The sequence below is a fragment of the Nanorana parkeri genome, unplaced genomic scaffold (genome assembly GCF_000935625.1).
Source record: "Nanorana parkeri isolate BGI_ZX_2015 unplaced genomic scaffold, ASM93562v1 scaffold764, whole genome shotgun sequence".
Classification (NCBI taxonomy): domain Eukaryota; kingdom Metazoa; phylum Chordata; class Amphibia; order Anura; family Dicroglossidae; genus Nanorana; species Nanorana parkeri.
In genome coordinates, this window is record NW_017307032.1 from 113,583 (window position 1) to 131,138 (window position 17,556).

At 41.2% G+C, this 17,556-nt stretch overlaps 1 protein-coding gene across 1 annotated transcript in view; it reads left to right on the top strand.

Annotated features, from left to right (window-relative positions):
• The window catches only part of WDR70 (WD repeat domain 70), a 111,863-nt gene that overhangs the window by 62,524 nt on the left and 31,783 nt on the right, over positions 1–17,556 (top strand). Inside the window, exon 5 of the mRNA XM_018564597.1 lies at positions 10,444–10,544. Within this exon, the coding sequence (XP_018420099.1) occupies positions 10,444–10,544 (101 nt within the window). The remainder of the gene's footprint in view (positions 1–10,443; positions 10,545–17,556) is intronic.

Consider the following 17,556-nt stretch of genomic DNA (forward strand, 5'->3'; position numbering starts at 1 on the left):
TGTACCCCTTTATTATAAGTATTATTAATATTAATAATAATATTTCATTGTTTATATTTAATATAATTGTATTCTATTTGCATGGACTTGTCAAAATAAATAGTATGGATGTAATAGGAGCAGCATCTGTTTGGTCACACAAGTCTCTGCTTTATAACATGTTATTTTTGCTCTATGGAATACACAGGTGAAGTTTTATTAACCTGTTAACATTGCTGTGTAGGCTCCTAGCCTACATGTAATGTGATATGTTGATTCATCTAGAGATGTGTAGACCCTTTCAGCAGTACAATCTGCTCACACATGACAATCTATAGCAGCTCTTGTCCAAATTGTATATTTAACCCACAGTTCACTAGAAACCGTGATTTGGTTAGTTGCCCCGAGCTGAAATTATCATCATTTCCAGAATAAAATATGCCTGGAATTGATTGTGCTACCTATGCCATACAATGAAACACTTTCCCTGTTACAGCAGTTAAGCAGGGAGCCTAAATATGACTATGCACTTGGTAACATTATGCATTGTGAGTTAAGTGCCCATACACCTAACAATTATAGTACGATAATCGCATGCGATCGACTTTTCGTACGACAATCGTAACATGTGAATAGAGTGCCCGATTGATAGTTTGAAAACTTTGGTCGATCGTATGATGTTCGCATGGTTGGTGGCGTTTCCGTCCGTCAAAAGTCACACGATTAACACTGCGCATGCGCAAACGAAAATAATTGTGGTCAATTACCGCAAGTCGTCCAGGTGTTTTTTTAAACTACAGCTGATTGAACCTTTCGATAATCGGGTGTCAGGAACGGACACCGCTCCGTAGCCCTAGACCATGGCGGGGACGGCCCCGTCAACAGCGTCTTGTTGCCGGGCGGGCGTTCCTCAGCGCTCCACTCCTCCTTCTGCTGACCAGCTGAGCCGGCGTAATGACGCGGCGAGCTCGGGCCGGCGTCGTTCCGTTGCTAGGAGACGTTCGGGTCGAGTCTCGTCGCCGGCTCCGCCCCCCAATCACTGTCCTCTGCCTACATAATCGTAGGCTTTCACTTGCTCGACGTTCTAGCAAAGTAGTACGTCGAGCAAGCTACTTAGGAACTGTCCATAGACTTGGAGATCTAGCTTCCTGCTATAACCTTCCAAACCTCTGGCAATCCTGCTACAACCCTTCCATACCTTTTGCAATCCTCCTACAGCCGCGGACCTCTTGCACTACCTCCCTGGGATTCCTGGCAGCGTGGATACAGCTTCCCTTCCACTGAATGGACATTTCACCTAACAGCAAGTAGCCATTAGCAATTACTGAATTCAATTGAAGTGTTTGCTGACATCTCTGTGGAAGCTCCCTTATCAAGCCTCCTCTCCTATAGCTGTTGATTCCACTCTGCTGCTGCATAGAAACATAAGGCTGGGTTGTGATTTATTATTACCAATGATTGGGGTTAGTGAAGTGAACTGACTCTAGTGCCTCAACCTTACATATCCTACTTTCTGGACTGTCATACTTATTAGTGAAATAACTAGAGTATAGAACTATAATTCCCATCAGGCCCCAGCGCTGTACAATTGAGGGTTGTGAGGATTCACCACCACCTCTTAACTATTCCTACAAACAAATGGTATATGATGTGTCCTTCTTCCGACTTCACTCACTGCACTAAAGTGTGACTGTGAACCCTCCACCTGAGCCATTTAAAAGAACCTCCACAGCTGCGATCCTATACAGCTCGCTGAGCTTGCTCGGATCATTACATCGGGGCAGGATGGGGCCGATGTAATGAAAAATCGTACGACGGTTCGATCATCGGACAAAAAGTCTAGTCCGATAATCGTAAGGTGTATGGGCACCTTTCTGTTCACACCTAGGCGTATCGAATATGCGCGTTTGTCGCACGTTTCATGACGCGCGTTTTTACAGCGATTCGCGGTAAAAAAAACTTGCGACAAACGCGCGTTTCCGAGGGCTACTTGGCTGTATCCCAAAGGAAACGCGCGACAAAAACGCCGCAAAGAAGCTCATGTACCATTTCAGGCGTAGGCCGTTTTGTAGCGCGTTCAGACGGGCTGAAATACGGCAAGGTGTGAACCATACCCATAGAAAACAATGGGATTTTCATGTTTGAGCGTTTTGTAGAGCGTTCGTAGAGCGTTGAACGCGCTACAAAACGTACAGGTGTGAACCAGGCCCAATACACACCGTAATCACCACTCGGTAACAGGTCTGGTCAGACACACCCCACTCTTCCTCACATTCCGAGTGAGGAAACTTGTGCTGAAGTTTGTGGCTTTTACTCAGCTATGGCAGCACAGAGCACTGGAGTGGGAGACCAGGAAGCAGCATATTCCATGAACGAAAAAGGCGTTTTAGGCAAAAATCAGTCATAAAACGCAGAGTGTAGGATTCTGCACAGTAAATATATATATTATATAAAGTATATATATACTATATATATATATAAAGTGTGTGTATATATATATATATATATATATATATATGTATATATATACAGTACATACATACATACAATAAGTGCCAGAAAATGTATACACATTTTAAGAAAGGAAAAACTATATTAAACTTGTAATACTCAATAAAGAAGATGAATAGAAGTCACATTTGACTTCTGCAATTACAAGAGGTGCTCAAAGTACCCCCACAAACTCCTCATCCTCTTGTACCATGTTCTTTGAAAAGTAATACATAAATAACATCTCTTACAATGTGTATACATTTTGTGGCACCTCCGGTATATATAATATACATATATAAACAGTACTGTGCAAACTTTTTAGGCAGGTGTGAAAAATGCCGTAAAGTCAGAATGTTTCAGAGATAAAAGTGTTAATAGTTTATTTTTATCAATTAGCAAAATGGAAAGTAAATGAGCAGAAGAGAAATACAAACCAAATCAATATTTCGCGTGACCACCCTTTGCCTTCTTCTAGGTAGACTTGTTCACCGTTTTTGAAGGAACTCGGCAGGTAGGTTGTTCCAAAGTTGGAGAACTAAGCACAGCTCTTCTGTGGATGTCGGCTGTCTCAAGTCCTTCTGTCTCTTAATGTAATCCCAGACAGACTCCATGATGTTGAGATCAAGGCTCTGTGGAGGCCAACCCATCACTTCCGGGACTCCTTGTTCTTCTTTACGCTGAAGATAGTTCTTAATGACATTGGCTGTATGTTTGGGATCATTGTCCTGCTGCAGAATACATTTGGGGCCAATCACACACCTCCCTGATGGTATGGCATGATGGATAAGTATCGGCTTGTATTTCTCAGCATTGAGGACACCATTGATCTTGACCAAATCTCTTAACTCCATTTGCAGAAATGCAGCCCCAGACTTGCAAGGAACCTCCACCATATTTACCTTTGCTGCAGACACTCCTTATTGTACTGCTGTCCAGCCCTTTGGCAAACAAACTGACTCCTGCTGCAGCCAAATATTTCAAATTTTGACTCACCAGTCCAGAGCACCTGCTGCCATTTTTCAGCACCCCAGTTCCTATGTTTTCATGCATAGTTGAGTCGCTCTTCCTTGAATTCCACGTCGAAGGCATGGCTTTATGGCCACAAGGCCGCAGAAAAATGGCAACAGGTGCTCTGGACTGATAAGTCAAAATTTGATTCATCATTTATTGGATTTCTCTTCAGTTTATTTACTTTCCATTTCATTAATTGATAAAAAATAAACTATTAACACTTTTATTTCTGAAAGCATTCTTACTTTACAGCATTTTTTTCACACCTGCCTAAAACTTTTGCACAGTACTGTGCAGAAGGGCAGATCGCGGGCAGGGGCAGAACGCAAACCTCATTGATAATATAAAACTCTGTTTAAGGGTCAACTAAGAGTATCACATCACTAGTTCACTGATTGGAGTATTTGTTGCCTGGAGCTGCTTTTTAGCAAAAGCAGTTAGGAAGTTAAACGTTGTTCTGTAAAAAGAAGCAACGTTCACAATCCTGAAACATTGCTGTCAACGTTTCATTTGCGCTCTCAGTATCTCTGCTGCTGACAGGTCTCTTTTTCCCTCGCTGTGGCTGTTCAGGTGCAGCAGATGAGCCACATTTAAGCAACACATCACAAAGCAGAGGACCAGATATCAAAAAGAGGTTATTTTTCCCCCTAACTGCCCAAATAAACTTTTAGTAACTCTAAGTATTAAGTATAGCTAAAGCCAAATCTTTTTATGTTATGGGTAGAGTAGAGATTTTTTTTTTTTCTGTTTGTACCCCATTGGCAAGATTTCCTTCCCTACCTGTTCTGGGGACTTACTAGTATATATGATAAAATCTTTCTAAATAAGGAGAAATTCTCTCTAAAGTGGGCCACAGTTTTGTCTCTTTCAGCCCTGACCATTTCGGACCCTGGCTCCTTTGACAAATGTTATTTGAAAAATTTACTATTGTTAAAGAGAGTGGTGCCAACAGGGCCTCATACTACTCAAATTTTGACCAAGTCCAGCAGGACTCCAAAATTCTTGCAGTGTATGGCCAGCTTTAGACATTTGTCACAGGAGTAAGTGGGTGTATATGGTGCAGAGTAGCATTTCTTCCATTCAAAGTAGCTTGTATCAGTGGGTGTTTTTAGCCCTCCAGGGAGGTTTGTTCTGGTATATAATGAGCAGTGATTTTTTTTCTTCTTGTTAGGAACACCATCTTCTCATTGGTGTTATGATCCCTGGTGTTAACACGGTACACAGTACACAATGTGCTGACACGCTGTACTGCTCTGCATAAACTGTAGGCTTTTTTTTTGTTTTCTCTGTTTTAATTAATGATGTTATTTCAAGTACCTAATTTCTCAAAAACAAGCAAATGGCACCAAACAGGCTTTATAAAAAACGTTCCAAGGTTACTTCCAACCAAAAACTTGGTGTTTTAGTTTCATGTGATTGCTGGCAAGGTCAGTCAAATATTGACTTCTTCTGTGCCTTGCGAACTTCGAGAGCAAGACATATCTTGGTTTGCCATACTGCAGCCATTACAAAGCCAGCTAACAGAGATCTAATCTAAAAGAAAGCGTTATCGTTGCCATGGCTTTGTGTGATGGGTATGGACACGAAGTAGTGCAGGGATACTATAAAACAAGCAGAGTTCCCCTTAATTAAAGAAATCCCATAATCGGAGCTCTAGATAACTTGGGTGGGGGCGTGTTGGACCTCTGAAGAGAGAATCTGTATCTAGCTGATTCACACTGAAAGTTCAAAAGAGCTTTAACCTAAAATTAAACACAGGTTTACCTAAATTATATTAAGTTAAGCCAGACAAATCATTCTTTTATGCCCCAGTGGCCAGTTGTGCATTACTCATGGGCCCAAGTGTATCCCTGCACTATGTCAACACAAAGGGGAAAGAAGGAGTCACGCTTATAGTAACAAATATCAAGACAGATCTCCCGGGTTTCAAAGATCATATAAAACAAGCAGAGTTCCCCTTAATTAAAGAAATCCCATAATCGGAGCTGTCTATAAGTAAAAGAACAGGCTATGCATTTGTATCAAAATTTAATGAAAACAAGAATTTAAAGAATAATAACAGATATGGAAACACCAAGTAACAAAGACATCTAAAATCAATTAAAATGAAACAAGTCCTCCCTGATATGGCCCAAAGTGTCAAATAGTGCTGATAATAATATAATGACCACCAAAGTGGTCGGAGAGTCACGGATTTTTTGACACAAGCGCTGTGTTTGAAGAAAAAATGGATTTAGGAGTATCAGAAAAAGAGATGTACTCACTTATGATGAAATTGCATAATAAGGCAGTTCCTGAGAAGGATGATATCGAGTAGGTAACTAGTTTGTCCACAGAGTTTGCCTCGACGGTCCGTTATTGAATTCCAGAGGATCGCATCCTTATAGTGTTGTATGCACACTTCAGGGGCTGTTGCCGGTCCTCTATACTGGCTTCCGCCCACCAAGTGGTGACAATTGGTGTATTCCGTAATGGAGATGAAAGGCTTTTATTCCACACGTGCGGCCGCACTGGGAAAGGCAAATGGATGGAACTCCAGGGTAGTATATCACTCACGTAGCGGGTCGGGAATCTGTCAGCTTTTCCGTAGCTCGTCCATCCCTCTCGTAGCGGGTCAGAGATCTGCCCGCGTCCACTCAACAGGGACAAGCAGCGTACACTCAGTATGCAAAACAGGCTGCCGAATCCAATTCTATTGTAATATAGCTGATTTTATTCGTAGCTGTTATTTTGAAAGGGGCTTCAAACAGCCGGCGCTGTCAGCAGAGTAGTTGATGGGCATTCAAGGAGGGCTCGGTACACGTTATCACGTTATCCCTAATAACTGATACTCCTAAATCCATTTTTTCTTCAAACACAGCGCTTGTGTCAAAAAATCCGTGACTCTCCGACCACTTTGGTGGTCATTATATTATTATCAGCACTATTTGACACTTTGGGCCATATCAGGGAGGACTTGTTTCATTTTAATTGATTTTAGATGTCTTTGTTACTTGGTGTTTCTATATCTGTTATTATTCTTTAAATTCTTGTTTTCATTAAATTTTGATACAAATGCATAGCCTGTTCTTTTACTTATAGACAGCTCCGATTATGGGATTTCTTTAATTAAGGGGAACTCTGCTTGTTTTATATGATCTTTGAAACCCGGGAGATCTGTCTTGATATTTGTTACTATAAGCGTGACTCCTTCTTTCCCCTTTGTGTTGACATAGTGCAGGGATACACTTGGGCCCATGAGTAATGCACAACTGGCCACTGGGGCATAAAAGAATGATTTGTCTGGCTTAACTTAATATAATTTAGGTAAACCTGTGTTTAATTTTAGGTTAAAGCTCTTTTGAACTTTCAGTGTGAATCAGCTAGATACAGATTCTCTCTTCAGAGGTCCAACACGCCCCCACCCAAGTTATCTAGAGCTCTCCAATCAGGAAAGCTCATGCTCCATGCTAAATGAGGAGCTCTAGCTCTGACTCTGCAGGGGGCATGTTAGACCACTGCAGAGGGACCACTGCTTTTACACAGGTTGGCCTTTCATAAACTAAATCCACATTTGGGATCCAGGGATCATCTTAACTTAGCCGGCACTGTCAACTTCTCAAAACAAGGCGGAAGCTTGTTCTTATAGCCTCCTTCCCCTATTCTTTATGCAAATTCTGATTTCCTGTGTATCAGAGACTAGGCAAAGACATTCTATTTGAACATAACAATTCCCAGGTCCTTCAATAGATTGCTCAGGTGCTGGGGATTGCATTATGGGATATTACATAGGGGTGTGCCTATGCTCCCAGTGCCCAGTCAGCATTTGCATACTAGATTGAAGGGGCTTTTAAACGGTACTTAAGTTTTCCCTATTGGTTAGGCAGCAGCATTTGCTAGTATCCAATGGACCTTGGGCTCCAACCACAAGGTTTAAGTTTGAACTTCATACAGAGGTTCTCTAGATATAAGAATCATTCCCTTCTTGTTTCTTTTTTTAATAGAACACATGTTTAAATGCCATTGTCTGAGTATATCTATACTGTACGTTTGTAGTGAGCTTTTAGGTTACTTTATTGGCCTCCTTACCACAACCTGACTTGTAATACTCTAACATTTTAGGTGCCAGAAAGGCCCTTGTGTGGCTAGAATGTTGTGGCTCAGTAGAAAGGCTGAACACAATACCATTTATACTATGGAATATTGACATATTTCTAGCGCATTACAACATTATACATATCATCTTACATTAGCTGGATACTACGCTTAGTCTTGTAATTCATCCACAGCTGCTGTTGAGCAGCAGGATGCTCAACACTAAGCTTGAAGCTGAAGCCTCCAAATCTCCATTGCCAAGCTGGTCTTTTCTTGTGCAGTCATTGTGTAGATGAATAGTTGTAGCGAATTTATTGGAGTCCTCTCATCACGCCCACCCCTTGGCCTTCTCCGAGTTTGTAATAATTAATGCCGGGCACAGTTCTTAAAATATTCTTGGCACCACACATTGGAATCTTCATTTCAGTGAAAAGGTTACTTTGTATTTTATTATATTACTAAGTATATGTGTTTGGGCATATGCTGGCGGCTCTTCCAGTGGAATCTTTGGAACCTGTAACTGCTTTGATGGGAGAGTTTTAAGCAATTTGTCTCTGTTGCTAGGAGTGGTTGGAGTGTAATAATAATGTAACAGCCAGTGTTGTCTGATTTGTTACTTTTGGACTCTCAAGTTTCTTGATTTTAGGTATGTTTGCTTAACAGCAGAACATTTTCAATAAAGCTGTTTTGTGGAGAAATTAAAGCAAACCTGCCACGTCCAGAGTGTATTAAACAGTAGCAAATACCCGATGTCAGATACTATATGGTCTTTAGTGGAGAAATTCCACTAATTTTATGTCTTGTTGATCATGCAGGAATTGAGGTTAAGCTCAAAAAAGTGGAGGTGAGTTCACAAAAGTGACTCAAACTGCATTCATAATCCAGTAAATATAGGACTGAAGTGCCACATCGTGATGTTAAAATGTCCAGATACAAGTTTATTCCAGAATAAAATATGAAGAAAGATTTACACAATTCAAACTTGTTTCGGGGGCTGGAGCCTTACCCCCTTCATTAGGGCTTGACAGATAGGAAGCAATGTATGCAGACTTGATAATGAAGTGATTCTTTAATATGGATGGCTTTAGTCTTCCAGTCTGTTCATTAGCAGCTGGTTGGGGCAGCCTTCCAAACTAAATTCTTCTATGATGAAGGGGACAAGTCTCCAGCCCCAAACCACTTTGGCTTTGTGAACGATCGGCCTTTAGTTTTTATTATAGAATAAACTACTATCTGTACTTTTTAACATAACAGTGTGGTGCTTAAACTTAATAGTTATTGAGTTTTGTCATGGCCTAAAGGTGACCTTGAAGTCTTTTGGCATGCAAAAGCTACTAGCCCACTGTTCAGACGTTGCGGATCCCCATCAGCTCCACACTGTTGGATGGTAATAAGAGGACTTTTAGTGATCCAGCACCATCAATCCATTCAATCATATTGCAATAGAGGTTGTATACCTAATAACAGAGGTCCTCACCATTCCCTATTGTAATTGCTGTGGGCCCACTGGAGAAATTCACTTCCAATCCCACTAACCTCAGAGGAAGTAAGAAACAGCAAAATAGTGACAAATGTTCTAACCCTTTGACATGCTATCTGAAACTAAAAAAAAAAAAAAAGTTTGGTCTGTAAATCTATTTTAATACACTTTAGATGAGGACACGTCCTCTACTTCCAGAAGTGCATTTGTTCTTTGTTAGAGAATAATGCAACACTTTTTTAGCCTATCGAATGGCAAAACTTTTTTGTACTATTTTTTCTTTTTTTGTTTTAGTTTAGTGGTAAGGGTTTAAAACTAGGGATGTTCAGATACCAAGTACCATATTCGGTACAAGTACAGATACTTTTCCAGCTCCAAGACTAGACTAGAGAAAAATTCAAAAGTTAGGAGGCAGCTGTCATTTCTAAGGCGCATACGGGGCTCCTGGGATTTGTACATCTCTGTTTTAATGCATAATTTTTTTTTATAAATGTATATAAGGGATGCATTTTTACCAAGTACAAGTACTGATACTTGTTCAAGTACTCACAGATACAAGTACTGATACATTTTTGTTTATTGTCATGTGACAGTTTTTCTAAAACAATACATGCTAATGATTTCAGGACAGTGGTGGAGAGCCAGAGCCAACTGGCTGGTAAGCTGCAACCCTGGTAGTTCTCAGTATCGGCACTGGTATCTGGACATTCCTATTTAAAATCCATGTCAGGTTCTGTATCTCCTCTGGGGATGTTCACCCTCTCTATTTGTCTGGGTAACCATTGTCATTTAGACTAGAGTGAGTGAAAGTGCCCCCACAACTAGAATAGAGGGAAAATCAGTTCCAGCGAAAACTGTTTCAGGAGATTTCTCTCTATTTGGAAGTATCTGTAAAAAATAAGTCAAGGCAACTGGACTTACTGTATTTTTCTTGAAGACGTTTCACTGGTCATCCAACCAGCTTTCTCAATTCAGAATGAGAACCTTCACAGATCTATTTGGAAGGATTTCCTCTTGTTCCTGTTGTGACTATGGGACGGAGTTAAAGCTGAACTCTGAGTAAAAAAAATAAGTTACCCATACAGTGGTTCTCCCTCCACACTGCAAGGGTTAACTGCTCTTTTGCCTAGGGGGTGATGAATAAGGTGATACCCTTACCTTGTTCTTCAGTTCCGCATACCTCCTCTGCACTGCAAGCCTCTTACCTTCGTTGCCTGACCAGTTGAAGCTTTCTGACTTCATCTTGTACATTGCAGGACCATCACAGGGGTAACAGAGCTGGAACCTACACCTTTAAAAATAAGTCTGCAGATGTGGTTCTTAATAATGTGATGATTTAATATCTCACATCAGTAGTGTTGTATGAATTGTTCACAAATATGATATTCCATCTTGTTTTATTCCAGAGTGTTGTTCGATGCCTTTGGCATCCCAAGCTGAATCAGATCATGGTTGGGACTGGGAATGGATTTGCAAAAGTCTATTATGATCCAGTAAAGAGTCAAAGGTAAGGCTTCTTTTACAAGATTTCTGTTTTCATATGTTCATGTCCAGAAAATGTCATTGTTTTATTATTGTGGACAGACAATAAAGAGATCATCTTTACCAAGAAGCACACAGGCCTTTAATTAAAAGGGATTTACAATTTAATGAAAGGGTTAATCCTCCCAGATCTGATGTCAGCTTTGTCATGGATGCTGTGAACTTAAAGGTTTTGTATATAATTCACAAGGGCTCTGGTGGTATGATCTCGGAGCATGAACACCAAGATCTGCACACCTGCTTTGTCAGTAAAGGATTCCCACTCTCCTTGTTCAATCCCTTATTTATTTTATATTATGGGTAAGTAATAAGAATTCCTGTGAACACCCCTGTGGCAGCAAGAGACTTAAAGTAAATGTAAACTGGCCTTTAAGCGGACCTTTACACTCAAAAAACAAATTCTACCAATGCATCCCTCTATGTATAATTAATAATAACATAGACATGTCAGGTGTAAAATGCTGTGATTGTGAAATACTTACACTTGCAGAGCATTCACTTCCTGCTTTGAAAGTGCAAAATGACTTCAGTTTGCCAAAGCAATGCACACTGGGATTGCCTTGTCATCAGTAGAGCATTGCTGGGCAATCTCATCTGTAATCTCACGAGATCTCCGGGAAAGACATTTTCCTCCCCTGTGCTGATGTGCATGGTCATATGTCCTAGTCATCCTAGCCAGAAATCCAGGAAGTAAAAGGGGAGCTAGTAATCTGCCCTTAGTTAACATGGTCCCTGTCAGAAGACTGGGGAAGAAAAGAGAAATAAGGAATGCAAAGAATACAAAGTCGGCAACTCTCTAGAAGTATGTGTTTGTAGATTGTCATTACTAAACATTTCTAAAGGTGTGTTTGCTGTTATTTTAGAGATATGGGTAAAGGTCCGCTTTATACATTACTAAGGTAACAGTGGTGCAAAAACATTGTAGTGTATAAAAACACTTAGTGTTAGTCAGTATGTCCCTGTGGAGAACCTTGTACCAAGGCCCAGGCTGCACATACAGCCCTGACTTCTGCTCCAGATTAAAGTGTACGTTTGTTAAGCCAAATAGGGATAACACCTACTTTGTATTTGTTGTTCCCATTCACATAGCATACTTTGAAAAAAATGCTAATTTACGTTTTTAGTGCTTGTTGCTTGGCTTAAATCCTAACTAGGCTTATTCCCTATGTAATGTTAAGGAGGGGGGTGGGGAAGTTATGTTTACCCTAATTAAACCTGTCTGTACTGTGCTGGCAAATGTCATTATCAGTGGGGGTATCTACGACACTCTTTAGAAATCAAGTGTGCATCATGACAAATGTTGGTGCTTGCCCCAGAGTCATGTACCCGCTGTCAATCAGCAGCATAGCAGACCTGATGGAGAACTAGTCCCTCGCCATCCCCATTAGGCTCCGTCCACTTGTAGCATCACTGGTTGTTAAGGGCGCTGTTAGCTATAGCTATTATAACACTGTCCTTAACAACCAGTTATGACACAAGTGTGCTGAGCCTGATAGGGATGCCAAGGAACAAGTTCCCCAACAGCTCTGCTCTGCTGCTGATTGACAGCAGTGGATTCTATATCTAATGGCAAGCTGGCTGTTGGCTATAGAATCTGCCCACTACCTATTGTTAATCAGCAGCAGAGCAGACCTTATGAGGAACTAATGCCAAGCTGAGCTTCTAAGACCTTCTAAACCAGTGGTTCTCAACCTTTCTAGGGCCGGGACCCCTTGGTAACATTTGCCAACTTGTGGTGACCCCCAATGGTAAAATTTTGGGATGACGCGGCTGCTGCAGCGACATCTGGGGGCGTGGCGGGAGAACTGACACTGCTGCGCTAGGAGAGGGCTGAGGAGGACACTCACCTTATTATTGTTTATTTTTTTATAATTTTCTTATTTTTTAATAATTTGTTTCTTATTTCTTTTTAATCGCTTTTTTATTTTTTTTAATTCTTTTATTTCTTTAATAATTGTATCTATTTTTTCCCCACTTACCTCTGTGTGATAGCAATGAAGTTAACAAACCCCTGTGTAATAGCAATTAGAGGTGACAGGTTCTCTTTATTGACCCCGGTCACCTCCAATACAGGAGTCCTAGCACAGCACTGTGCTGGAACTTCTGTGACAGGTGAGAGGGGAAGACTGCTATCCCCTCTCACAGTGCACACGGAGTGGCAGGTTTACTTTTAACCCTGTCGGGGGGAAAAAAACTTTCTCGTGGAAAGGTTTACTCTGCTCGATGAGAAAGTTTTTTTTTTTTCTGACTGACTGCAGGCCCGATGTCAGAAAAAAAAAAAAGAGCAGAGAAAGCGCTTCTCTACTGGGTGGCTAGAAGCCCCTAGGCGACCCCTGGCAAATCGTCATTCGACCCCCGAAGGGGTCCCGACCCCCAGGTTGAGAACCACTGTTCTAAACAGACACATCTAAAAGGTAGCAGATATTTGCTGCGTGAACAGGAACACATAACATCCATATATTGGGGCTTTCACAAATTAAACTGCAAAAGTGTAAATACCCTTTAAGTCTTACCCCCTCCTGCAGCCCCTCCTATTCAGCTGTGTAAAGCCAGAGTTTCTACTAGCAGCTGAAGTTCTGGTAGTTGAATTCCATTCATCTAATGATCAGTTCACATGAAGCAGCACCTCAAACAGTACCAAATTCAGGATATTCCCACTTTTGGCCATTAAGTCACAAGAAACCTTTTCATTGTAAGCTCTTCATGAATGTTGTATTGTCACTTTTAATATACAAGTCTATAAAATGACAAAACAATAAAGGAAAGGCTTTTTATTGCTAACGCTGTTACTTAGGTCACTGTAAAACAGCTTAACCTGATAGTGGCTGATCACTTTCATTGTGACCCATGACTAAGAACCACTTCATTGGGGTCATGACCTGAGGTCACAGCTTAGCCAACAGATCTAAAGCAGACCACAGACTTTAGATGCATGCACAATCCAGACTCTGAACGATCTTTCCTAAAAAAGATCAGTATGTAAGCGTGTTCACATGGGGCTTAGTATGTTTGGTGGAGGAGGATTGTGCTCTGTAGACACAGCGTCTGTGTTGGCCTATCTTTGGAGAAAATTACTTTGTAGTGTCTAAAAACACTTAGTGTTAGTTAGTATGTCCCTGTGGAGAACTTTGTACCAGGGTCCAGGGATGCCAGCGATCAGCTGTGAAAATCCAACTCAGCCCAGGAGATGTTTGCCACAGTCATATGAGTATTTTTCAACCTGAACGTAAATGGCTGAGATCAGGCATACCTTTTATGTTTGTAGGTACCTTAAAGAGACCCAGTCCTTTTTTCAGCTCTACATTTTTGTGGGTCACAGGAGTACATTTACTACTGTGACCCAAAGTCAGCTGATAGCAGGCTAATGCCTGTCATCAAATGATGGTGGCAGAGAAGGATTCTGACAATTTTGTCTCCTGGATGCCTAATTGACAGCGGGCTGTGGTTCCTTGCGTCCAGAGCCAGCTGCACCCACTCCTCCCCTGCCTGTAGCACCAGCCAGTACTAGAAGGGGGAGAGGGGAAACAGAAGATGCCCTCCACTGGAGACCAAGAGCTGACTTATCATTGACCTCGTGATCCAACGTCAGCTCTAAGCATTGGGGAGAGTATATTTTACTCACCCCATACTTCTTCGTTAAGGGTGTTAGCTTGGGGAGCCTTTTATATATCTGAAGTCAGACAAACCCCAAAACAGTTTGTACCGCACAGTTACACATCTACTGCTGCATTATCTGAAGGAAATATCGAGCAAATTGGGACCCTTATAATTGCCATGCCAGCAGCTCTGGGGACTAGCATGCAGAGATCTTATCAGTGGACTATCTGAGGAATAGATGAAGCCAATGCCAATCAAACAAACCGCCTTGTACTGTAACCTAAAAACAATTTTTTTGCAGACCAACCTTTTAAATTATTATTATACAGGATTAATATAGCGCCAACAGTTTGCGCAGCGCTTTACAATATAAGGAAGCCATTGCAATCACAATCCAATTCAAGACAAGACGGTAAGGAGGGCCCTGCCTGTGAGAGCTTACAATCTAAAAGGGAGGGGGAAGTGATACATGAGGAGGTAACTGTGTGGGGATGTTTTGTTTGAGAAAGTGATATTTCAGTGGTTAGGTTGAGGTGGGATAGACTTCCCTGAGGAGTGTAGGGGACAGTTAGGTTGATACTTTGAGACAAGGTAGGTTGGAGATGTAGCCGGGGGCAGAGTTGTGGATGGCTTTGTAAGTGGTTGTTAATATTTTGAATTTTATCCTTTGGGCGATTGGAAGCCAGTGCAGGGATTGGCAGAGAGTGGTTGCAGATACTGAGCGGATGGTTAGGTGGATAAGTCTGGCAGCAGCATTCATGATAGACTGAAGGGGGGATAGTCTGTGTAGAGGTAGGCCAATGAGGAGGAAGTTACAATAGTCGAGACGAGAGATAACAAGTGAGTGGATGAGCAGCTTTGTGGTTTTATTGGCGAGGAAGGAGCGTATTTTGGAGATGTTACGAAGGTGAAGATGGCAGGATTTGGATAAAGATTGGATGTGGGGAAGAAAGGTGAGGTCCAAATAAAGGCAGAACTTCCCACTCACGTTTGTTTTCATAGACCTAAGCTAGGTCTTTCATAAGTCAATGTAGATTCCAGGTGCACACCATACAGTGTTGTGATAATTGGTGATGCTCGTAGTGACCGCAACTAATGGTGCTGTGCAAAACCCCAGGTGTTTAGAGATTGGTCACCAGCATTAAGCAATTCAGCATGCAAATAAAGTTGGTTTTATTGCAAATTACTTCACATAGGTAGATAAGCCAACATTTTTGGCCCATACAGGGTCTCTTCCTCAAGACGACACAGGAAAGGGACCCTTCACGGCCCTGAAACATTGGCTTATTGACCTTTGTGTAATTTGCAATAAAGCCAACATGCATGTTGAATTACTGAGTGCTGGTGACTTATCTTCATTGACCTGAGGTCTTCATAAGATCACATCATATCTCCATTAATGTCACTTCTTTACATCCAGTACACTCATTCGACAATGAATCGGCATCATCATCAGTCACCTGGGAAGATTCCTGCTTGTTTATTGTGGTAGAGGTGTTTGGCTAAACAGAAATAATGATTCTTTGGAAGGTAAAACAGTTCACTATTTTTAATTTAGCTATTTGGCTGAATCTCCACTTTGATATAAAACATTTCAAAAGGGACAGGAACAACATAATATGAAAAAACATACAGGAGCATTTAGTATCTAACTTATCAAACTCAACTATTGCCTTTAAGCTCAGCTGCCTGGGTAACTCAATTTTCTGGTTGGAAGTGCAGTAATGTGTGCATAAGCCAGCAATACCTCTGCTTCTAACGACCTTCTCCTACAGATGAGAAACGGCTTGTTTCACGTGAATATTCTAACATTGTACAGTTTTATGTTGCTCATATGCTGTAATTATTGTGGGATAAACTCCTTTTTATTGCACAATAAAGTAGCCAGTATTACAATGTAAGAAGACCAGATAGTAATTTAAATGATTACTTGGCTCATTGTGGAGCGTAAAGATGTTATATGCACGTTAAATACAGCAATAAAACATGTATGATTATGTGGCCTTAAAGAGCTCTCTTTCTGAAATACATTAAAATATTTAAGCAAAGATTACTTTGCTTAAAGAGACCCTATCACCATCTCTTACTGGCGAAGTGTTTGGGCTTGGTGCGAACTGAATTTACCCAAGCTGGCACAAAACTGTCAGCGACACATTCCCCTCCCTGCCCAATCAGCTTTGACAGGGTCATTCCTCCTCCCTTTGTTATTTGTAGCTGCAGGGTGAGGAATGCCCCAACTGCAGCTGATTGAGCCCAGGAAGGGAGGTAGGTGTGTCACTGACAGTTTTGTGCGAGCTTGGGCAAACTCGATACACACCAAGCCGCGCACACATCCCTAACTCTAACATTAGTAGCTGCGTACATTAGGGAAAAGATTTTTTTTTAAACCTTACAAAATATTTTTTTTTAATGCTTTTTCTGATGTTAAAAAAAAAGTCTCACCAGTCTTGCCTTCACTTAGTCTTGCCCGCCATTTTGCGCTGCCTGGACATGCTTGTTTCTGCACATCACTGCGTTGGCTCTCTGCTCCCCCCCACAGCTTTGCACTATATGCCGGGCTGTGTGCAGGAGCACACATGTGTATCAGTGGCAAGAGTCAGTAATGTTTACACAGTAGTCAAATCTGGAGTATACTCACATGCACCCATTGACTTCTATGGAAGGCTGTAGACCTGTGTCTTCCTGGCAGGAGAAATACTTTTGGGGCCTAGGTAACTGTATGCAAAAACCCTAAATACACAGTGGATGGACGAATACACATTTGGCACAGATCCATTTGCACATATGTGATCCCTGCTCTACATTGCTTCATTTACTGATCACATTTTAGCAGTGCCATGACTTTGCCCTAGGGTGACAATGCTCATTCACTGTACAGTTTTGATAAGGGAGCAGTGTTACAACCTTAGGAAATGTGTGAGGACTACAGGTACTACAGATGTTCTGTGCTCACAGAGAGTGATGGGAACAATGAAACTAATAATAGTGCAACACCGACAGAGAGCAAGGGACGTTATCATCTCATTAGATTTCAGGCATGATCATTGTGTTTTTTTTGCAATTCACAAACAGATAACAAAACATTTGGAATGGTATATTTACAGAGCAAAAGGAAACAAATAAGAGCAGTTCATTGTCCTTGTTTACCTAGACTTTAAGAACGCACCACCAGTGTGGTCATTTTAAGCACCTACTTAAAAGCATATTGTGAGGTGTTCCAATTAAAAGATAGACTAAAGACATGCCTGCTTTTTTACAGTGTACATGGCAAAATGTTTTAGCCCTCTGTAAAAGTGAAGGCATTTATTAAAGCTGTACCATAGACGTGTAGGCCAGTTACTGAAAATTATTATTTTTTTTTTTTTTTTTTTTCACCCCTG